General features: G+C 48.0%; 1 protein-coding gene across 1 annotated transcript in view; it reads right to left on the bottom strand.

Annotated features, from left to right (window-relative positions):
• Window positions 1-3,113: 3,113 nt before the first annotated feature.
• slc25a42 (solute carrier family 25 member 42) overlaps window positions 3,114-24,070 on the bottom strand; it is a 28,095-nt gene continuing 7,138 nt past the window's right edge. The window contains exons 3-8 of the mRNA XM_024436219.2: window positions 21,006-21,120; window positions 20,879-20,904; window positions 20,060-20,226; window positions 13,115-13,231; window positions 10,066-10,217; window positions 3,114-4,336 (exon numbers count right to left, since the gene is read on the bottom strand). Coding sequence (XP_024291987.2) covers window positions 4,011-4,336; window positions 10,066-10,217; window positions 13,115-13,231; window positions 20,060-20,226; window positions 20,879-20,904; window positions 21,006-21,120 — 903 coding nt within the window. The 3' untranslated portion in view covers window positions 3,114-4,010. The remainder of the gene's footprint in view (window positions 4,337-10,065; window positions 10,218-13,114; window positions 13,232-20,059; window positions 20,227-20,878; window positions 20,905-21,005; window positions 21,121-24,070) is intronic.

Here is a 24,070-nt window from a genome sequence, read left to right as displayed (position 1 = left end):
AAATCATGTCCAATCAATTGAATTTACCACAGGTGGACTCCAATCAAGTTGTAGAAACATCTCAAGGATGATCAATGGAAACAGGATGCACCTGAGCTCAATTTCGAGTCTCATTGCAAAATGTCTGAATACTTACATAAATAAAGCATCTGTATTTATTTTTAATACATTTTTTTTTTAACTGCTTTTGCTTTGTCATTGTGGGGTATTGTGTGTAGATGTTCTTTTATTCTTATTTAATCCATTTTAGAATAAGGCTGTAACGTAACAAAATGTGTGGAAAAAATCAAGGGGTCTGAACACTTTCCGAATGCATTGTACGTGTTAGAATGATACAAGGTATGAAAGAGTAAGTGAAAAGTGCGTGCGCGCCTAGCGCCATAAGAGCGTTGGGCCAGTAACCGAAAGATTGCAGGATCTAATCCCTGAACTGACTTGGTGAAAAATAAATACAAATCTGTCAATGTGCCCTAAAGCAAGGCAGTTAACACAAATTGCTCCTGTACTGGGTGGGTTTCTACCGAACTACAACAGGGTATGACGAGAGGCTACTTGAGACTAAGGAGTGGACCAAGCTGTAGTAAGTTAGCTGCTGTGCCTTGCCCCATCTCTGTCAAGGTCAAGTTCAAGGCAGGACCAACGAAGCACAGAGACAAACCCTATAATAGTGTTGCACTGCCGTCTACTGGCGTTTTACAGAAGGTTCCATTTTGAACTTGAGTTGCTCTGGGTATGATGAACCCGAGAGGGATCGTGCCAGTTCAGTAGTCATGTAGCACTCTAGTGGCCACTCCTGTTCATGTCATGCTTTCATCCTACTTGAAACATGTAAAAAATATTTGTACAACATTGTAAGTCTTACATCAGAACCTTTTAAAAGAGAAATAAAATATATAATTTTTGTACTTTAGCAGTTATAACAAACATCAGTAGTCGTAGGGAATGTCAACATCCAGCTTTATTTAAGAGAATGTCATGTTCTTCATAGAAACACCATCACTAAAAGACTGAACTCAGATCATATGCATTAGTTTCATATACATTCTGTTGGCACAAATCATTACAATTTACAAAACAGTCTTATGTTCATCAATGCATTAAAAAACAAGTCACATGCATGAATACTGTTTGCAGGTCTGTGAGTAGTCTCAGCAAGAGATGGTCTAAAAATATTTTTGCTTACATTTTTAAAATCTGCATTAGGTACATATAAATCACTCCCGACTCATAAAAAGCACACACACATCTTTCAGAATCGACTTTTCACTTGCATTGTGAATCTGTTTTTATTATTCAGTCTTGCTGTAGGCCACATCAAACTCAATCACAAAAACAACTTGTGCATTCATTTGATAAAATCTTAACTCAGAAAACAATCCAAACCCATGGCGCTTGGGCATTGCCTGACTGTTTAAGGGGTTTCTGGTTCATTGATCATCTCTTCAATGCAACCGTTTTCAAGGTGCTAATAGGATACATTAGTGTACTTTTTAGGACCCCCTCCAATGGGGAATCCACAAGTAGCAAAAGAGAGTTCGAGAGATCATTTGTAATTGTGTTAGGTACTCAATTATGACGCTCATCATCGAGAAGTATGGGTACAACGCCAGAGGATGATCCTGGATGAATACCTCCTTCGTATTGGAGCAGGGTCAGAAGCTCTACATTCATATTTAGAAGTTTGACCCCTGAACTCCAAAGCTACTCATCAATTTTCCTCCTCTATTTTATTATAAACATCTGATATATGAAAAACACAGAGGCCCGAGGAGAAAAATTAAGCAACCCACAAAAAGTTAGTGAAGTATTACATCAGTCATTGTAAAATAGTTACTACTCCTCTCTTAGGCACTTAAAATAATCAGTAACAAGAGCTGGGACTTAGTCACATATCACATTTTGCAACCAAGCGCACTAACTATAATAGAGCACAGCACACACAACAAAACCTCAAAGTCGGCCTGGGTTAGGCTGAAAGGTAGAACGATGATGTTGTCCATGCACACAGATCTAGGGTCAGTTTTACGTTAGCTCCCGCTCAAAATTATCGTTAGGTTTTGAGGAAGTTATGCTGATCCTGGATCTGTGCCTTAGGGCCAACTTGAACCGGGAGCAGGCAGACAGTAGCTGTAGAAGGTATACAGGACACCAGTGCAACCAACTGTGTTGTGAAGAGACTAAGGGAGTGCAAGCATCACACAACACCACACCCAGAAAAACTGTACAGAGTAGAGGAGGGGAGTCTCATTTTATTGGAGGGGTTTCCTTTTATGTGGTCCCTGTGGAATAGCGCTCCCCAATCCAGGTACTGGAGGGTCCCTGTGGAATAGCGCTCCCCAATCCAGGTACTGGAGGGTCCCTGTGGAATAGCGCTCCCCAATCCAGGTACTGGAGGGGCACTGTGCAAGCTGGCTGTCACTCAAACAGGTCTCTGAGTGGACTACTAGGAGGCATGTGCTTTATCATAACTTGCACTGAATGATATCCCCTGAACGTTATGAGGTGCGTTTCTTTTAATAATAGTGCTGCAACGACTAATAAGATGCAGATGTCTATCTGGATAAAATAAAAAAATAAAAAATCATATTTCTATACAGAAATGATAGCCAGCACGCATAGTGGTCCTACAGAAGCAGAATCAGGGAGGGCTGGGGCTACTCAGAGGAGCAAACCCCTCTCCCGGCCCCACGTCACCCCTCCCCTCTCCCGGCCCCACGTCACCCCGTCCCACCTCCCCTCTCCCGGCCCCACGTCACCCCGTCCCACCTCCCCTCTCCCGGCCCCACGTCACCCCGTCCCACCTCCCTCTCCCGGCCCCACGTCACTCCCCCCTCCCCCACGTCACCCCTCCCCACGTCACCCCCCACCACGTCACCCCTCCCCCCGCCCCACGTCACCCCTCCCCTCTCCCGGCCCCACGTCACCCTCCCTCCCCACGTCACCCCTCCCCGCCCCACATCACCCCCCACCCCGCCCCTCACCCCCTCCCGGCACCCCCGCCAACAGCGCTGCAGTTCTTGACACAAACCGGTGGACCTGGCACCTATAACCATACCCTGTTCAAAGGCACTTAAATATTTTGTCTTGTCCATTCACCCTCTGAATGGCACACATACACAATCCACGTCTCAATTGTATCAAGGCTTAAAAATGATTCTTTAACCTGTCTCCTCCCCTTCATCTACCCTGATTGAAGTGTAAATAACAGGTGACATCAATAAGGGATCATAGCTTCACCTGGATCCACCTGATCAGTCTGTTATGGATGTTTTGTACAATATGTATATTTCTTGTGAGAACTTCACTGTACCAAAAAAAAAGAGATGTTAATATCAATCTTCTCTAGTCATAAATCATATTATTAATTACAATGCCCGTCTTGTATATGCTTTGGTATAACTCATTAAACAAAAATCATCAACCAAACAAAACAAAATCTCATGGGGGCACATTGTCGTTTGATAAAAGTCAAATCCAACTCATGTGGAAGGAGATAGACAGGAACAACTCATCTGATCCAGACTGTTGGAAGGTCCCCTATTCAAGTAGGGACGCAAGGCAAGGGAGACACCCGGAAGGTGTGCGTTGTGTCACTCACACACACACACACACACACACACACACACACACACACACACACACACACACACTTGTGTATTTTGTGTGAATATTACACACATGAAATAACTGAACATATTGCACCTGTGTGTATATTATGACCCACCAAATGTACCTCTTATGAGACTTCATGCCTCCATGTACATACACAAAGATGAAGACATTCATTTCACACACTGTGTGTGTCCACTGTGCTGACCTGGATCACTCAATCACACATTCCCCAATCCGTTATGCCTTGATCCTAGAAAGCGACAATGTTTGTTTTCTCATCCTAGCCTTCACGTCGTTTGTGCCGAGGTTCTCATAGAGCGACTGTCCTGCTATTATCTATGGTCCTCATTCCCCTCGCCGTTGCCTTCTCCATCCCTCCACCAGTGTCTCCTTATTGGTTACCTGTTATTATACCTCAGCTGGTACAACTTCTTCAGAAGGATCTGTGTCATGTCAAAGGTGGTGAAGCTGATGCCCACAGCGATGGGCCCTTTGACCCAGTTCATACTGAGGCCCTTGTAGAGTCCACGCACCACGCCCTCCTCCGCCACGATGTCCCGCATGGTACCCAGGATGGTGCCGTAGGTGTGCCCAGTCACGCCCGCCGTCTGCATGCGCCGCCGTACCACATCCAGCGGGTAGGAGGCCGATTGGCCCAGGAGACCTGCGCATGCCCCGAACACCAACCTCTCGTACGAGTAGGGCTGGGGGCGACCGCTCCGCTCTGGAGAGGGAGGGAGAGAGAGATAGAGAGATGGAGGGAGGGAGGGAGAGGGTGAGAGAGATGGAGGGGGGGGGTGAGAGGGAGGGAGGGAGGGAGGGAGGGAGGGAGGGAGGGAGGGAGGGAGGGAGGGAGGGAGGGAGGGAGGGAGGGAGGGAGGGAGGGAGGGAGGGAGGGAGGGAGATGGATGGAGGGGGTGAGGAGAGATGGGGGTGAGAGAGATGGATGGAGGGAGGGAGGGGGGGAGAGAGATGGATGGAGGGAGGGAGGGGGTGAGAGAGATGGATGGAGGGAGGGAGGGGGTGAGAGAGATGGATGGAGGGAGGGAGGGGTGAGAGAGATGGATGGAGGGAGGGAGGGGGTGAGAGAGATGGATGGAGGGAGTGAGAGAGATGGAGGGAGGGGTGAGAGAGAGAGGGTGAGAGGGAGGGAGGGAGGGAGATGGATGGAGGGGTGAGAGAGATGGATGGAGGGAGGGAGGGGGCGAGAGAGATGGAGGGAGGGAGAGGGCAAGAACGATGGAGGGAGGGAGGGAGGGAAGGAGAGGGTAAGAGAGATGGAGGGAGGGAGACAGAAAGATGGAGGGAGGGAGGGGGTGAGAAAGATGGAGGGAGGGAGGGGGTGAGAGAGATGGAGGGAGGGAGGGGGTGAGAGAGATGGAGGGAGGGAGGGGTGAGAGAGATGGAGGGAGAGGGAGGGGGTGAGAGAGATGGAGGCAGGGAGGGGGTGAGAGATGGAGGCAGGGAGGGGGTGAGAGAGATGGAGGAGGGAGGGAGGGGGTGAGAGAGATGGAGGGAGAGGGAGGGGGTGAGAGAGATGGAGGGAGAGGGAGGGGGTAAGAGAGATGGATGTGAGGAAGGGAGGGGGGAGAGATGGAGGGGGTGAGAGAGATGGAGGCAGGGAGGGAGGGGGTGAGAGAGGTGGAGGGAGAGGGAGGGGGTGAGAGAGATGGAGGGAGAGGGAGGGGGTGAGAGAGATGGAGGGAGAGGGAGGGGGTGAGAGAGATGGAGGGAGGGGGTGAGAGAGATGGAGGGAGGGGGTGAGAGAGATGGAGGGAGGGGGGAGGAGATGGAGGGAGGGGGTGAGAGAGATGGAGGGAGGGGGTGAGAGAGATGGAGGGAGGGGAGGAGATGGAGGGAGAGGGAGGGGGTGAGAGAGATGGAGGGAGAGGGAGGGGGTGGAGAGATGGAGGGAGAGGGAGGGGGTGGAGATGGAGGGAGAGGGAGGGGGGGTGAGAGAGATGGAGGGAGAGGGAGGGGGTGAGAGAGATGGAGGGAGAGGGAGGGGGTGAGAGAGATGGAGGGAGAGGGAGGGGGTGAGAGAGATGGAGGGAGAGGGAGGGGTGGAGATGGAGGGGAGGGAGGGGGTGAGAGAGATGGAGGGAGAGAGAGGGGGTGAGAGAGATGGAGGGAGAGAGAGGTGGTGAGAGAGATGGAGGGGAGAGAGGTGGTGAGAGAGATGGAGGGAGAGAGAGGTGGTGAGAGAGATGGAGGGGAGAGAGGGTGAAAGAGATGGAGGGAGGAGGAGGTAGATGGAGAGAGAGATGGAGGGAGGGAGGTAGATGGAAAGAGAGATGGAGGGAGGGAGGTAGATGGAGAGAGAGATGGAGGGAGGGAGGTAGATGGAGAGAGAGATGGGGGGAGGGAGGTAGATGGAGAGAGAGATGGGGGAGGGAGGTAGATGGAGAGAGAGATGGGGGAGGGAGGTAGATGGAGAGAGAGATGGGGGAGGGAGGTAGATGGAGAGAGAGATGGGGGAGGGAGGTAGATGGAGAGAGAGATGGGGGAGGGAGGTAGATGGAGAGAGAGATGGGGGAGGGAGGTAGATGGAGAGAGAGATGGGGGAGGGAGGTAGATGGAGAGAGAGATGGGGGAGGGAGGTAGATGGAGAGAGAGATGGAGGGAGGGAGGTAGATGGAGAGAGAGATGGGGGGGAGGGAGGTAGATGGAGAGAGAGATGGAGGGAGGGAGGTAGATGGAGAGAGAGATGGAGGGAGGGAGGTAGATGGAGAGAGAGATGGGGGGAGGGAGGTAGATGGAGAGAGAGATGGGGGAGGGAGGTAGATGGAGAGAGAGATGGGGAGGGAGGTAGATGAGATGGGGGAGGGAGGTAGATGGAGAGAGAGATGGGGGAGGGAGGTAGATGGGAGAGAGATGATGGGGAGGGAGGTAGATGGAGAGAGAGATGGGGGAGGGAGGTAGATGGAGGAGAGATGGAGGGAGGGAGGTAGATGGAGAGAGAGATGGGGGAGGGAGGTAGATGGAGAGAGAGATGGGGGGGAGGGAGGTAGATGGAGAGAGAGATGGGGGAGGGAGGTAGATGGAGAGAGAGATGGGGGAGGGAGGTAGATGGAGAGATGGGGGAGGGAGGTAGATGGAGAGAGATGGGGGAGGGAGGTAGATGGAGAGAGAGATGGGGGAGGGAGGTAGATGGAGAGAGATGGGGGGAGGGAGGTAGATGGGAGAGATGGGGGAGGGAGGTAGATGGAGAGAGATGGGGGAGGGATAGACGGAGAGAGAGATGGGGGAGGGAGGTAGATGGGGGAGGGAGGAGAGAGAGAGATGGGGGAGGGAGGAGGAGAGAGATAGATGGAGAGAGAGATGGAGGGAGGGAGGTAGATGGAGAGAGAGATGGAGGGAGGGAGGTAGATGGAGAGAGAGATGGAGGGAGGGAGGTAGATGGAGAGAGAGATGGGGGAGGGAGGTAGATGGAGAGAGAGATGGAGGGAGGGAGGTAGATGGGAGAGAGATGGGGGAGGGAGGAGATGGAGAGGAGATGGGGGAGGGAGGTAGATGGAGATGGGGGAGGGATAGATGGGGGAGATGGGGGAGGGAGGTAGATGGAGAGAGATGGGGGAGGGAGGTAGTAGATGGGGGAGGGAGGTAGATGGGGGAGGGAGGTAGATGGAGAGAGAGATGGAGGGAGGGAGGTAGATGGAGAGAGAGATGGGGGAGGGAGGTAGATGAGAGAGAGATGGGGGGAGGGAGGTAGATGGAGAGAGAGATGGGGGAGGGAGGTAGATGGAGAGAGAGATGGGGGAGGGAGGTAGATGGAGAGAGAGATGGGGAGGGAGGTAGATGGAGAGGAGATGGGGGAGGGAGGTAGATGGGGAGAGATGGGGGAGGGAGGTAGATGGAGAGAGAGATGGGGGAGGGAGGTAGATGGAGAGAGAGATGGGGGAGGGAGGTAGATGGAGAGAGAGATGGGGGGAGGGAGGTAGAGAGAGATGGGGGAGGGAGGTAGATGGAGAGAGAGATGGGGGAGGGAGGTAGATGGAGAGAGAGATGGGGGAGGGAGGTAGATGGGAGAGAGATGGGGGGAGGGAGGTAGATGGATGGAGGGAGGGAGGTAGATGGAGAGAGAGATGGAGGGAGGGAGGTAGATGGAGAGAGATGGAGGGAGGGAGGTAGATGGAGAGAGAGATGGAGGGATGGTAGAGAGAGAGATGGAGGGAGGGAGGAGATGGGAGAGATGGAGATGGGAGAGAGATGGAGGGGGGAGGGAGGTAGATGGAGAGAGAGATGGGGGAGGGAGGTAGATGGAGAGAGAGATGGGGGAGGGAGGTAGATGGAGAGAGAGATGGGGGAGGGAGGTAGATGGAGAGAGAGATGGAGGGAGGGAGGGAGGTAGATGGAGAGAGAGTGGATGGAGGGAGGGAGGTAGATGGAGAGAGAGATGGAGGGAGGGAGGGAGGTAGATGGAGAGAGAGATGGAGGGAGGGAGGGAGGTAGATGGAGAGAGAGATGAGGGAGGGAGGGAGGTAGATGGAGAGAGAGATGGAGGGAGGGAGGTAGATGGAGAGAGAGATGGGGGGAGGGAGGTAGATGGAGAGAGAGATGGGGGAGGGAGGTAGGAGGGAGAGATGGGGAGGGAGGTAGATGGAGAGAGAGATGGGGGAGGGAGGTAGATGGAGAGAGATGGGGGAGGGAGGTAGATGGGAGAGAGATGATGGGGAGGGAGGAGATGGAGAGAGAGATGGGGGAGGGAGGTAGATGGAGAGAGAGATGGAGGGAGAGGATGGGGGAGGGAGGTAGATGGAGAGAGAGATGGGGGATGGAGGTAGATGGAGAGAGAGATGGGGGAGGGAGGTAGATGGAGAGAGAGATGGAGGGAGGGAGGTAGATGGAGAGAGAGATGGAGGGAGGGAGGTAGATGGAGAGAGATGGAGGGAGGGAGGTAGATGGGGAGAGATGGAGGGAGGGAGGTAGATGGAGAGAGAGATGGAGGGAGGGAGGGAGGGAGGTAGATGGGAGAGAGATGGAGGGAGGGAGGGAGGTAGATGGAGAGAGAGATGGAGGGAGGGAGGGAGGTAGATGGAGAGAGAGATGGAGGGAGGGAGGGAGGTAGATGGAGAGAGAGATGGAGGGAGGGAGGGAGGTAGATGGAGAGAGAGATGGAGGGAGGGAGGGAGGGAGGTAGATGGAGAGAGAGATGGAGGGAGGGAGGGAGGTAGATGGAGAGAGAGATGGAGGGAGGGAGGTAGATGGAGAGAGAGATGGGGGAGGGAGATGGAGAGAGAGATGGAGGGAGATGGAGAGAGAGATGGAGGGAGGGAGGGAGGTAGATGGAGAGAGAGATGGAGGGAGGGAGGTAGATGGAGAGAGAGATGGAGGGAGGGAGGGAGATGGAGAGAGAGATGGGGGAGGGAGATGGAGAGAGAGATGGAGGGAGATGGAGAGAGAGATGGAGGGAGGGAGGGAGATGGAGAGAGATGGAGGGAGGGAGATGGAGAGATGGAGGGAGGGAGATGGAGAGAGAGATGGAGGGAGGGAGATGGAGGGAGGGAGATGGAGAGATATGGAGGGAGGGAGGGAGATGGGAGAGAGATGGAGGGAGGGAGATGGAGGGAGGGAGATGGAGAGATATGGAGGGAGGGAGGGAGATGGAGAGAGAGATGGAGGGAGGGAGATGGAGGGAGGGAGATGGAGAGATATGGAGGGAGGGAGGGAGATGGAGAGAGAGATGGAGGGAGGGAGGGAGGGAGTGGGTGGGTGAGAGAGACAGACAGAAAGAGAGACAGGGATGGGTGGGCCAGGGTTCATGTCAGTGGGAAACCTTATATTTACATATAGCCATGCACTGTATTGCTGATAGACAGACAGACTGGACAGAGAGAGACAGACTAGACAGATTAGATACAGACTAGACAGATTAGATAGACTAGACAGACAGACTAGACACAGACTAGACAGATTAGATACAGACTAGACAGATTAGATACAGACTAGACAGATTAGATACAGACTAGACAGAGTAGATACAGACTAGACAAAGAGACAGACTAGACAAAGAGACAGACCCAGACAGATTAGATACAGACTAGACAGAGAGACAGACTAGACAGAGAGACAGATTAGATACAGACTAGACAGATTAGATACAGACAAGACAGAGACAGACTAGACAGAGACAGACTAGACACAGACCAGACATAGAGAGACAGACTAGACAGATTAGATACAGACTAGACAGACAGACTAGATACAGACTAGACAGAGAGACAGACTAGACAGATTAGATACAGACTAGACAGATTAGATACAGACTAGACAGAGACAGACTAGACAGAGAGACAGACAGACTGGACAGAGGTAGACTAGACAGATTATATAGACTGGACACAGACTAGACAGAGAGACAGACAATAGACAGAGAGACAGACTAGACAGATTAGATGGAGACTAGACAGAGAGACAGACTAGACAGACACGACAACTGAGACACTGCAGTACCTGCATGCATTTTCTTGAGAGTCTCGTAGGTGAAGAAGCTGAGTCCAGCGTAGGGCACCACACCCAGTATGGTGGGGGTGAAACCACGATACAGTGTCTTCAAACCCTCCTCACGAGAGATACGCACAAACACATGGATTATGTTACTGTACCTGAGGGGAGAAGAGAAATGGGATGTAAAGTGAGAGTTATTCGCAGCACCACAAACAGTCTGTGTGTGTGTGTGTGTGTGTGTATACACTGCATTCGGAAAGTATTCAGACCCCTTGACTTCTTCCACATTTTTTTAACGTTTCAGCCTTATCCTAAAATGGATTAAATCATTTTTTCCCACTCATCAATCTACACACCATATCCCATAATGACAAAGCAAAAACAGGTTTAGAATCTTTTGTAAATGTATTAAAATTAAAAAATTGAAATATCACATTTACATAAGTATTCAGATCCTTTACTCAGTACTGTGTTGAAATACATTTGGCAGCGATTACAGCCTTGTGTCTTCTTGTGGGTTTGACGCTACAACCTTGGCACGCCTGTATTTAGGGAGTTTCTCACATTCCTCTCTGCAGATCCTCTCAAGCTCTATCAGGTTGGATAGGGAGCATCGCTGCACAGCTATTTTCAGGTGTCTCAGGAGATGTTCGATCAGGTTCAAGTCCAGGCTCTGGCTGGGCCACTAAAGGACATTCAGAGAGTTGTCCTGAAATCACTCCTGCATAGTCCTGGCTGTGTGCTTAGGGTTGTTGTCCTGTTCAAAGGTGAACCTTTGCCCCCCAGTCTGAGGTCCTGAGCGCTCTGGAGCAGGTTTTCACTAAGGATCTCTCTGTACTTTGCTCCGTTCATCTTTTTCTCGATCCTGACGAATCTCCCAGTCATCAAACAGGCAAAGCATCAATACAGGACTAAGATCGAATCGTACGACACCGGCTCCGAAACTCAGGGCATGCAAACTGTTACAGACTACAAAGGGAAGCACAGCCGTGAGCTGCCCAGTGACACAAACCTGCCAGACGAGCGAGCTAAATAACTTCTATGCTCGTTTCGAGGCAAGCAACACTGAAACATGCATGAGAGCATCAGCTGTTCCAGACGAATGTGTGATCACGCTCTCCGCAGCTGATGTGAGTAAGACCTTTAAACAGGTCAACGTTCACAAGGCCGCAGGGCCAGACGGATTACCAGGACGTGTACTCCGAGCATGCGCTTACCAACTGGCAAGTGTCTTCACTGACATTTTCTAAATAGATTTTTTTTACCCCTTTTTTCGCCCCAATTTCGTGGTGTCCAATTGTTTTAGTAGCTACTATCTTGTCTCATCGCTACAACTCCTGTACGGGCTCAGGAGAGACGAAGGTTGAAAGTCATGCGTCCACCGATACACAACCCAACCAAGCTGCACTGCTTCTTAACACAGCGTCATCCAACCCGGAAGCCAGCCGCACCAATGTGTCGGAGGAAACACCGTGCACCTGGCAACCTTGGTTAGCACGCACTGCGCCCGGCCAGCCACAGGAGTCGCTGGTGCGCGATGAGACAAGGATATCCCTACCGGCCAAACCCTCCCTAACCCGGGCGACGCTAGGCCAATTGTGTGTCACCCCACGGACCTCCCGGTCGCGGCCGGTTATGACCGGCCGCAATCTCTATTCCACTCCATACTGCCTTTTCACACCTGGACAAAAGGAACACCTATGTGAGAATGCTATTCATTGACCACAGCTCAGCGTTCAACACCATAGTGCCCTCAAAGCTCATCACTAAGGTAAGGACCCTGGGACTAAACCCCTCCCTCTGCAACCTAGGACTTCCTGATGGGCCCCCCCCCAACCAGGTGGTAAGGGTAGGTAACAACACATTCGCCACGCTGATCCTTAACACGGGGGCCCCTCAGGGGTAAGTGCTCAGTCCCCTCCTGTACTCCCTGTTCACTCATGACTGCACGGCCAGGCACAACTCCAACACCATCATTTAATGATGCCAACAATGGTAGGCCTGATCACAGACAACGATGAGACAGCCTATAGGGAGGAGGTCAGAGACCTGACTGTGTGGTGCAAGGACAAAAACCTCTCCCTCAACGTGATCAAGACAATGGAGATGATTGTGGACGACATGAAAAGGACCGAGCACGCACCTATTCTCATCGACGGGGCTGTAGTGGAGCAGCTTGAGAGCTTCAAGTTCCTTGGTGACCACATCAGACAAACAAACTAACATGGTCCAAGCACACCAAGACAGTCATGAAGAGGGCACAACAACGCCTATTCCCCCTGGCATGGGTCCTCAGATGCTCAAAAAGTATTACAGCTGTACCATCGAGAGCATCCTGAAAGGTTGCATCCCTGCCTGGTATGGCAACTGCTTTTTTTGGGGGGGGGGGTTCTTAAAACTGCATTGTTGGTTAAGGGCTTGTGAGTAAGCATTTCACTGTAAGGTCTACACATGTTGTACTCGGCGCATGTTACAAATAAAATTTTAGTCCCTGCCGCTGAAAAACATCCACACAGCATGATGCTGCAACCACCATGCTTCCACGTAGGGATGGTGCCAGATTTCCTCCAGACGTAACGCATTCAGGCCAAAGCGTGGTGCCTTGTAGCAAAGTCCAAGCAGGCTGTCATGTGCCTTTTACTGAGGAGTGGCATCCGTCTGGCCACTCTACAATAAAGGCCTGATAGGTGGAGTGCTGCAGAGATGGTTGTCCTTCTGGAAGTTTCTCCCATATCCACAGAGGAACTCTGGAGCTCCGTCAGAGTGACCATCAGGTTCTTAATTCTCATAGCAAAGGGTCTAAATACTAATGTAAAAAAAATGTATTTATGTTGATCCTTTTTAATAAATGTGTGAAAATGTCTAAAAACCTGTTTTCGCTTTGTCATTATGTGGTATTGTGTGTAAACTGATGTGGAAAACAAAATATTTGATACATTTTAGAATGATCCTGTAACGTAACAAAATGTGGAAAAAGGGAAGGGGTCTGAATACTTTCCGAATGTACTGTGTGTGGGAGTGTGTGTGTTCTCAGAGGTAGGGGTAGTTGTCTTACATCTCCTTGGGCGTGACAGCCATCCTGGCTCGCACCATGTCCAGAGGGTAGGTGAGCATGGCAGCTGTGGTACCAGCCATAGAACCCGCCAGTAACCTTGGCACCGGCGGCAGGGCTCTGGAACACAGTACACAGGATACATAAGGGACTGATTTGAATGTCTTTGAATACCTAGGCTCTGGATCCAGGCTTGAGAAACCTGGAAAAAACAGCAGACAATAGGCAGAGTTGCAAAGATAAAGTCATATCTCAGACTGGCCAATAAAAAGACAAGATTAAGATGGGCAAAAGAACACAGACCCTGGACCAAGGAACTCTGCCTAGAAGGCCAGCATCCCGGAGTCGCCTCTTCACTGTTGATGTTGAGACTGGTGTTTTGCGCATACTATTTAATGAAGCTGCCAGTTGAGGACTTGAGGCATCTAGTGTGTCTAGTTTGAGAAACAAGACACACTAATGTACTTGTCCTCTTGCTCAGTTGTGCACCGGGGCCTCACACTTTCTATTCTGGTTAGAGCCAGTTTGCGCTGTTCTGTGAAGGGAGTAGAACACAGCGTTGTACGAGATCTTCAGTTTCTTGGCAATTTCTCACATGGAATAGCCTTCATTTCTCAGAACAAGAATAGACTGACGAGTTTCAGAAGAAAAGGTCTTTGTTCTAGCCATTTTGAGCCTGTAATCGAACCCACAAATGCAGATGCTCCAGATACTCAACTAGTCTAAAGAAGGCCAGTTTTATTGCTTCTTTAAATCAGAACAACAGTTTTCAGCTGTGCTAATAATTGCAAAAGGTTTTTCTAATGATCAATTAGCCTTTTAAAATGATAAACTTGGATTAGATAACACAACATGCCATTAGAACACAGGAGTGATGGTTGCTGGTAATGGGTCTCTATGCCTATGTAGATATTCCATCCAAAATCAGCCGTTTCCAGCTACAATAGTCATTTACAACATTAACAATGTCTACACTGTATTTCTGATCAATTTTATGTTATTTTAATGGACAAAAAAAAGTGAATTTCTTTCAAAAACAAGGACATTTCTGAGTAAGCCCAAACTTTTGAACGGTAGTTTAGTTACGAATGTTAAACCAGTACGGCTGGTCTAAATGGATAGCCACTTTTCATTCATCTAGTAAACCCATAATTCACATTGCTTCTGATCTCACTCATCAGCCTATGAGCAAGGCAATTCCACCACGGTTGCTGATTAACCTATTGGCTCAATCGCGACTAATCATTATCCTTTCTTTCAACCATGGGCATGACTCTTGAGTTGAGATATAAATACTCCTCCTACCTTGTGTCTCCAACTTGTTGTTTTAAAGCAACAGTCTTCCAACAACCTTCCACCACCACCAACATAATAATCTTAAGGCTCGTCATTGGAACTCCTTTCCCCAGCACGGGTGTTTCGATGCCTGCTGCCCAGCATTGGGCAACCTATCATCAGCATCTGGCTCTGGGGAGTATTGCTCAGAGACGAGGCCTAACCAAAACTATTCAATAAAATGTCTTATTATATTCAGTCTCGGTTATCATTCAGTTAAGCCTGTACTCGATTTAAGTTTTTAAAGGGTCAATCGGTGATTGCGTCATTAATTATGACTTTAAAATGATCTACACACCTACCCATTAATTCTTGAAGAATATAACTTACATAATAAATGCCTAATGAGCTTTTGTCCAATTGTCCAATTGTCATACCCAATCAGAACCCAAAATATTTGTATTTATTTAACCAGGAAGGGCTCATTAAGATTTGAAATCTCATTTTCAAGAGCGTCCTGGTCAAGATAGGCAGCACCAAGTCATTAACAATTAGACAGACAACATGACAAACAACAAGTAATCTAGTAAAAAACATAGAAATCACAGGAGTATAACAAAATCATAAAACAGCAAATTAAAAAGATTGACAGGTCAAGGAATTAGCCTCAAAATCCTTCATCAATGATTTAAAAACACCAAATCGGGACAAGTTCTTCCAGTTTAAAAATATTTTCTAAGGCATTCCAAGCTGATGGCGCAGAGTACATAAAAGCCCTTTTATCAAATTCAGTTCAGCCATTTGGAACAGTTAGCAGGTCACCTCCCTGACCAAGGCCCTTCTCCCCCAATTGCTCAGTTTGGCCTGCCGGCCAGCTCTAGGAAGAGTCTTGGTGGATCCAAATTTCTTCCATTTAAGAATGATGGAGGCCACTGTATTCTTGGGTACCTTCAATGGTGTAGAATTTTTTTGGTACCCTTCCCCAGATATGTGCCTCAACACAATCCTGTCTCGGAGCTCTACGGACAATTCCTTCGACCTCAAGGCTTGGTTTTTACTCTGACATGAACTGTCAACTGTGGGACCTTATATAGACAGGTGTGTGCCTTTCCAAATCATGTCCAATCAATTGAATTTACCACAGGTGGACTCTAATCAAGTTGAAACATCTCAAGGATGATCAATTGAAACAGGATGCACCTGAGTTTATTTTCAAGTCTCAAAGCAAAGGGTCTGCATACTTATGTAATAAGATAAGTATTTGATTTTTAATATATTTTGCAAAATGGGGGAGTCATTATGGGGTATTGTGTACAGATTGATGATAATTATAATTTTTAAAAATCATTTTAGAATAAGGCTGTAATGTAACAAAATGTGGAAAAAAAGTGAAGGGGTCTTAATACTTTCCGAATGCACTGTATCTAGCTGGCTAGCTAGAGACTTGTGATCTTCAGCAGTGTGACACAGTTAACAATTAACGTGAACCATGTTAGCATTACATTCCTCCTGCTAGTGTCTCAGCCTCCAGTATTTATGCTGCAGTAGTTTGTGTGTCGGGGGGCTTGGGTCAGTTTGTTATATCTGGAGTACTTCTCCTGTCCTATTCGGTGTCCTGTGTGAATTTAAGTGTGCTCTCTCTAATTCTCTCTTTCTTTCTCTCTCTCGGAGGACCTGAGCCCTAGGACCATGCCTCAGGACTACCTGACATGATGACTCCTTGCTGTCCCCAGTCCACCTGGCCGTGCTGCTGCTCCAGTTTCAACTGTTCTGCCTTATTATTATTTGACCATGCTGGTCATTTATGAACATTTGAACATCTTGGCATGTTCTGTTATAATCACAGCCAGAAGAGGACTGGCCACCCCACACAGCCTGGTTCCTCTCTAGGTTTCTTCCTAGGTTTTGGCCTTTCTAGGGAGTTTTTCCTAGACACCGTACTTCTACACCTGCATTGCTTGCTGTTTGGGGTTTTAGGCTGGGTTTCTGTACAGCACTTTGAGATATCAGCTGATGTAGGAAGGGCTATATAAATAAATGTGATTTGGTAGCCTTTTCGCTCTGGGAGACCTGTACACAATGGATACACCAATGTGTACCGGCCTCCCAAAGTAAAGAGGCTATCCTGTTAGCTGATGTTACCAATAATAGGTTTTCCTGTCAGCGAACACGTTTAGGTCTAGTTCCTAAAAGTTATAACTTTAGCTACCTAGCCAGTTATTTAGCTGGCTATTCATGACTACATCTGGCTATACAGTCGTGGCCAAACGTTTTGAGAATTACACAAATCTTAATTTCCACAAAGTTTGCTGCTTCGGTGACTTTAGATATTTTTGTCAGATGAGACTATGGAATACTGAAGTATAATTACAAGCATTTCATAAGTGAAAGGGTTTTATTGACAATTGCATGAAGTTGATGCAAAGAGTCAATATTTGCAGTGTTGACCCTTCTTTTTCAAGACCTCTGCAATCCGCCCTGGCATGCTGTCAATTAACTTCTGGGCCACATCCTGACTGACAGCAGCCTATTAGTGCTCCATCATGCAGGAAAAGGCATTGTTCATCACCAAACTGTTCCTGGATGGTTGGGAAAAGTTGCTCTCTGAGGATGTGTTGGTACCATTCTTTATTCATGGCTGTGTTCTTTGGCAAAATTGTGAGTGAGCCCACTCCCTTGGCTGAGAAGCAACCACACACATGAATAGTCTCAGGATGCTTTACTGTTGGCATGACACAGGACTGATGGTAGCGCTCACCTTGTCTTCTCCGGACAAGCTTTTTTCCGGATGCCCCAAACAATCGGAAAGGGGATTCATCAGAGAAAATGACTTCACCCAAGTCCTCAGCAGTCCAATCCCTGTACCTTTTGCAGAATATCAGTCTGTCCTTGATGTTTTTCCTGGAGAGAAGTGGCTTCTTTGCTGCCCTTCTTGAGACCAGGCCATCCTCCAAAAGTATTTGCCTCACTGTGCGTGCAGATGCACTCTGCTAGCTGCTATTTCAAGCTCTGTACTGGTGGTGCCCCGAACCTGCAGCTGAATCAACTTTAGGAGATGGTCCTGGCGCTTGCTGGACTTTCTTGGGCGCCCTAAAGCCTTCTTCAAAACAATTGAACCGCTCTCCTGGAAGTTCTTGATAATCCGATAAATGGTTGATTTAGGTGCAATCTTACTGGCAGCAATATCCTTGCCTGTGAAGCCCTTTTTGTGCAAAGCAATGATGACAGCACGTGTTTCCTTGCAGGTAACCATGATTGACAGAGGAAGAACAATGATTCTAAGCACCACCCTCCTTTTGAAGCTTCCAGTCGGTTATTCGCACTCAATCAGCATGACAGAGTGATCTCCAGCCTTATCCTCGTCAACACTCACACCTGTGTTAATGAGAGAATCACTGACATGATGTCAGCTGGTCCTTTTGCGGCAGGGCTGAAATGCAGTGGAAATGCTTTTTGGGGATTCAGTTCATTTGCATGGCATTTTTCATTTGCACTCTTCATAACATTCTGGAGTATATACAAACTGAGGCAGCAGACTTTGTGAAAATTAATATTTGTATCATTCTCAAAACCTTTGGCCACAACTGTACATTGCTTTGGCCTACCTAGTTAACGTTATTACAATTCCTAGCTAGTTGTCTAACACTAGCTGTAAACAGCAGCATTGACTTCCTATTTTAAAAGGCCTTGAGTAGAATAACTAGCTAGCTAGCTAATTTACGTTAGTATTTGAAACCATCCAGTCCTATGATTAAATGTCTATCATATACAAAGTATTATTAGTTTCTGGCAGTGCAGTGTATGATATCCACCAACACATTTGAAAAGACAGTACAACCCCAATCGAAGTAATTACAGATTTGCCCTTTTCTCAACATTGTACTGTTCTACTGGAAACCTGCCTTTATCTATGTTTACGGGTGTGTGTAATGTGTTCATCTCCCTCAGGTGTGAGCCAGATTTGAGAAGGTCCTGGAGGATCTGACTCGCTACATGGAGGAGATGGAGTCTTTGATTAATCACAGGAGGATAGGATTAGCAATAATCTGCAATGGGCGTCACCAACAATGAGAGATAGGCTACACCTACAGTCAGACCTTTACTAGGAGGTGGATGTGAGTGGTCTTTCTTTATCTCATCGTTCACTGGTCATTTGTCATGCCCTGATCTCTAATTCCCCCTCTCTCTCCCTCCCAATCCTTCTACCTACCCCTTTTCTCCCTCTCACAGTGTGAAGGTGGTGTATAATGAGCTCCACAACACTCATGGCCATCTGCGCTGGTGGAAGAACACCCACAGACTGGGCATGCCCACTGACTAGCTTCAGTTCCAGGTGTGCATGCGTGCGTTGCACCTGGAACTGAGACCAGTCAGTGGGCATGCTCAGTCTGTGATTGTTCTTTGTCGATGTTACATGAAAATGCTCAAGCACGCGGTACACTTTTGAAAATGGTAAAATCCCGACAATTGAATTTAGAAACACTTGTGTGTAGCCTACAGCCACGTGTGCATTGTTGAGCTAAACTGTGTGGATTTGTCTTTTCTAGAACTGTCCCGGAGTCTGTTTTGAACTTGTAGACATTTTTTTTTATCGTCTCATAGATGACAGGGGCGTCCTTAATTTTGAGCCTTGGAGGGAATTATTTTATGAAGACATAAAAAAGTATTTGGTTGTAATTGTAATGTTGCAATATTAAATAGGGTACCAAGGGTGGCCAACCATCCTCCAGGAGAGCCTTAAAAAGGAAGTTGTTGTATTTTGAGACAAGCTTGAATATGCAAAGAAGCCAATAGGCAGAATGTAGCCTATATATATCTGTCTGATTCTCTATGGTAGAAGGATAGTAATGCATTTTGTAAAGTGGCATCCTTGCATCATACAATGACATGAAAATGGTGTTACATAGTGGCAAGTGGTAAAAAACAGTCATATCAAGCCTTGCTTGTTGATAAGTTGAATAGTTTCATTTGCTGTGGAGTGCTAGGGGGAAATGTGCACCCTTTGGATCCTCAGGACCAGGATTAACACATGCGGTTCTGTCGAGACTAATCACAATCCTCATCATTTTTAATAAAGTGAACAAACTTTGTTTCATATTCTTGTTTATTTGTGCTAAGGAGGTCCAGTAGGTTCATATGAATAGTACTGCTGAATGTATTACAATCATGTTGGTAGGGTTGACTTGAGTTAAATATTGTTATGTTTTGGTATTGTAATGCATTCTGCAACTGGTCTCATCACCTGCTGCTTGCATTTCAATAGCTAAGTTGTTTATGTTTCTGAATTACACAATTGCCAGAAGGAGAGGATAAATCAGGCTAAGATGCTTGCTTGAACATCAGTCAACAGCCATATTAGTGCAGAACAACATTGCCTGGACACTTATATGTACTTATATGTACGATTTTGTGATGAGATTCCAAATAATATTGGAGATATGACCGAAGAGTAATACTCCAAATTACGGAACTAAATTTGGCACATCTGTTGAGAACACAATTCTCTAAAATAGTCAGCAGATGGTGCCACAATGCGCTCGCTACTTTTCTTGCTAGGAGAATGGATAAAACATTTAGCATTCTCTGTAGGGATTCTCTAAGAATATCTTATTCCCTATTAGGCAGGAACCTAGCCTCTGGACAAGATTCGTTTATATATGCATGGTTACTCACTTTCCCTGGAAGCCGAAGTATCCACCCAGTAGTCTCTTGTACTGCTCGTGAGCACAGAACTGGATGGCAGCGTAGGGGATGACCCGCACCATGGTGGCAGAGTTGCCCCTCCACAGGCTGAGGAAGCCATCCTTCAGGTAGGTCCGATAGATCAACCTATACGCCTCCTGGGGGTGGACCAACAGCATGGGGTCTCATCATCATCATCATTATTATCAACAGTATCACCATCATCACAAAGGTGTTTCCAGTGGTGGAAAAAGTACCCAACTGTCATACTTGAGTAAAAGTAACGATAGTAAAATTCTACTTGAGTAAAAGTCTACAAGTAATTGGTTTAAAATATACTTAAGTATCAAAAGTAAAAAATAATTTCAAATTCATTTTATTAAGCAAACCAGACGGCACCATTTTGTTGTTGTTGTTTATTTACGGAAAGCCACGGCCGCACAACATTCAGACGTCATTTACACACGAAGCCTGTGTGTTTAGTTGAGTCTGCCAGATCAGAGGCAGTAAGATGACCAGGAATGTTCGGTTGATAAGTGCGTGAATTTGACTATTTTCCTGTCCTGCTAAGCATTCAAAATGTAACGAGTACTTTTGGGTGTCAGGGAAAATGTATGGAGTAAAAAGTACAATATTTTATTTAGGAATGTAGTGAAGTAAAAGTAGTCAAAGTAAAATAAAGTACAGATACACCAAAAAACTACTTAAGTAGTACTTGAAAATATTTTTACTTAAGTACTTCACACCACTGGGTGAATCATGAATCATCATCAAATGAATTTTACACAGTACATGGGTCAAACAACTCACCTTGGCAGAGAATCTTGCTGAGGACACTACAATGAAGGAAATAAATAGACAAAAATGTATGACATTGAAAATAAAAATAACTGATTCTTCACTATTCCAAAAGCATGTGAGAAGTGTTGCTGCCTACCTTGGAAGATTATCTTGGTTCTGTCCAGCGGGGCCACAGCGGTTTTGGCCAAGGCTCCAGCTAAGGCCCCTGAGAGGAGAGAGTTAACCACGGACCGTGTCTGGGGCTTTAGACCCTGCACAGACAGATGGATGGACGGAGAGCAGGAGGGGACAAACATGACCAAAAGGGGTCAATCAATTGTTAACTACTAACAAAAACATTATGCATTATGCATCTTGTTAACATTTTAAAAACACATGTCATAACTCAGCAAGTCCAAACACCTTCAGGCTGTTTGATGTGGTTATTCCAAGCCTGCCAGCCACTCCCTCCCTGTCATAATGTAGTTATCCAACTTAATGTCCCTACATGCAGGACAGCAGACCAGGCCTGGTTCCACAGCCTGTCCAGAGTTAACCCAAGCCTGTCCCGAGCCTCTCCCTAGCTAACCAAGCCTGTCCCGAGCCTCTCCCTAGCTAACCAAGCCTGTCCCGAGCCTCTCCCTAGCTAACCAAGCCTGTTCCTAGCTAACAAAGCCTATCCCATGCCTGTCCCTAGCTAAACCAAGCCTGTCCCTAGCTAAACCAAGCCTGTCCCTAGCTAAACCAAGCCTGTCCCTAGCTAAACCAAGCCTGTCCCTAGCTAAGCCAAGCCTTGTTTGAGTTGCAGTAGATCATTAAACTTGGCTTGCATGAGGCAGAACAAGTTAGAAATGGGCCCAGACTTGGTTAGAGACCGACCCAGCTAAGCATACAGGACTATTCTTAGAGGAGCAAACGGTTAAGGGAACACTATTTGTTCACCACACAGGCTTTGAAGCCCTGGACTGATGGTAATGCCGTTTTGCCATCTAAAGATCTGCCAGCGAGAGCAGAGTGAGTGAGCAGCGAGAGAGACAGACAGTGTGAGAGAGAGAGAGAGCAGAGAGCGAGAGACTGAGTGTGAGAGAGACAGACAGTGTGAGAGAGAGAGCAGAGAGTGAGAGCGAGCAGAGAGCAGAGAGCGAAGAGAGCAGAGAGCGAAGAGAGCAGAGAGCGAAGAGAGCAAAGAGAGCAGAGAGCGAAGAGAGCAGAGAGCGAAGAGAGCCGAGAGCGAAGAGAGCCGAGAGCGAAGAGAGCCGAGTGAAGAGAGCAGAAAGTGAGCAGAGAGTCAGACAGTGTGAGAGAGACAGACAGTGTGAGAGAGAGAGCCGAGTGAAGAGAGCCGAGTGAAGAGAGCCGAGTGAAGAGAGTGAGCAGAGAGTGAGCAGAGTGACCAGAGAGTGAACAGAGTGACCAGAGAGTGAGCAGAGAGAGCAGAGAGACAGACAGTGTGAGAGAGAGAGAGCAGAGAGTGAAGAGAGCAGAGAGCGAGAGAGCAGAGCAGAGCAGCAGAGTGCAGAGAGTAGGCAAAGAGTGCGAGATAGAGCAGAGATAGAGCAGAGAGTGAGCGAAGAAGAGAGGGAGCAGGGAGCAGAGATAGAGCAGGGAGATAGAGCAGGGAGCGAAGAGAGCGAGATAGAGCAGGGAGCGAAGAGAGCGAGATAGAGCAGGGAGCGAAGGAGCGAGATAGAGCAGGGAGCGAGATAGAGCAGGGAGCGAAGAGAGCGAGATAGAGCAGGGAGCAGGGAAGAGAGCGAGATAGAGCAGGGAGCGAAGAGAGCGAGATAGAGCAGGGAGCGAAGAGAGCGAGATAGAGCAGGGAGCGAAGAGAGCGAGATAGAGCAGGGAGCGAAGAGAGCGAGATAGAGCAGGGAGCGAAGAGAGCGAGATAGAGCAGGGAGCGAAGAGAGCGAGATAGAGCAGGGAGCGAAGAGAGCGAGATAGAGCAGCAGGGAGCGAAGAGAGCGAGATAGAGCGAGATAGAGGGAGCGAAGAGAGCGAGATAGAGCAGGGAGCGAAGAGAGCGAGATAGAGCAGGGAGCGAAGAGAGCGAGATAGAGCAGGGAGCGAAGAGAGCGAGATAGAGCAGGGAGCGAAGAGAGCGAGATAGAGCAGGGAGCGAAGAGAGCGAGATAGAGCAGGGAGCGAAGAGAGCGAGATAGAGCAGGGAGCGAAGAGAGCGAGATAGAGCAGGGAGCGAAGAGAGCGAGATAGAGCAGGGAGCGAAGAGAGCGAGATAGAGCAGGGAGCGAAGAGAGCGAGATAGAGCAGGGAGCGAAGAGAGCGAGATAGAGCAGGGAGCGAAGAGAGCGAGATAGAGCAAGGAGCGTGAAGAGAGAGTGGAGCGAGAGAGAGTGGAGCGAGAGAGAGTGAAGAACGTGAGAGAGAGCAGAGTGTGAGAGAGAGCAGTGTGAGAGAGCCGAGAGAGAGCGAGGCATAGAAAGAAGGAAAAATAGAGAAATAAAAGAGGGAAGGACTGGGGGAGGCTGTGTATCCAGTTGAATGGACTGGCTCAGCTCATCCCACTCCTCCTCTCCTCTGTCCTCGTTTACTCCATTCCTGAGACGTCTCGCACAGCAGCCAATGTAAGAATAAACAAACACACAAGTGGAAAAAGTAAGAGACTGGGAGATAGGCCAGTGTGTGTCAACTGTGTGTGTGTGTGTGTGTGTGTGTGACAAGAAAAGATAACCAGCCCTGACGATGAATCATAAAATAAAATAAATACTGACAAGAAGTCAATAGTAGAAAAACAAGATAGAAGAATGTGGCCCTGTTTGAACATAGAGGTCTCTTGTTACTGGCATTAAACCACTCCTAGAACGTTGTGAACCGACTGTAAACAACAGACAACGGTACCTTGATATTCTAAATGATAAACACGTTGCACACCACTAGGGGCAGATGGAGCCTAATAGAGCCAATCCAGAATATAGGCTATCTTTGCCATGCATATCCTCATATCATGGCTTTGAGTTATTTTGTTTAAGCCTACTGTTTGTCTTGAATTAAGAAATTGTTTTTAGTCCGGAATAATTTATTCTCTTGTCCAGGTTAAGGCATGACCTTCCTCCACACAAAGGATAGCCATTGGAAGCTATAGTTATGGTGGGGAAAAGGCCTTATTCCAAACCGGCTCCTAGCCCCTACGCAAAACAATATGTAGACCTGCAAAGGTTGGACTGGGAATTAAGAGTTGGGTCAATAATGGAGCCAAACTTG

This window comes from Oncorhynchus tshawytscha, linkage group LG10, assembly GCF_018296145.1.
Source record: "Oncorhynchus tshawytscha isolate Ot180627B linkage group LG10, Otsh_v2.0, whole genome shotgun sequence".
Classification (NCBI taxonomy): domain Eukaryota; kingdom Metazoa; phylum Chordata; class Actinopteri; order Salmoniformes; family Salmonidae; genus Oncorhynchus; species Oncorhynchus tshawytscha.
This window is presented reverse-complemented; position numbering and strand designations above follow the sequence as displayed.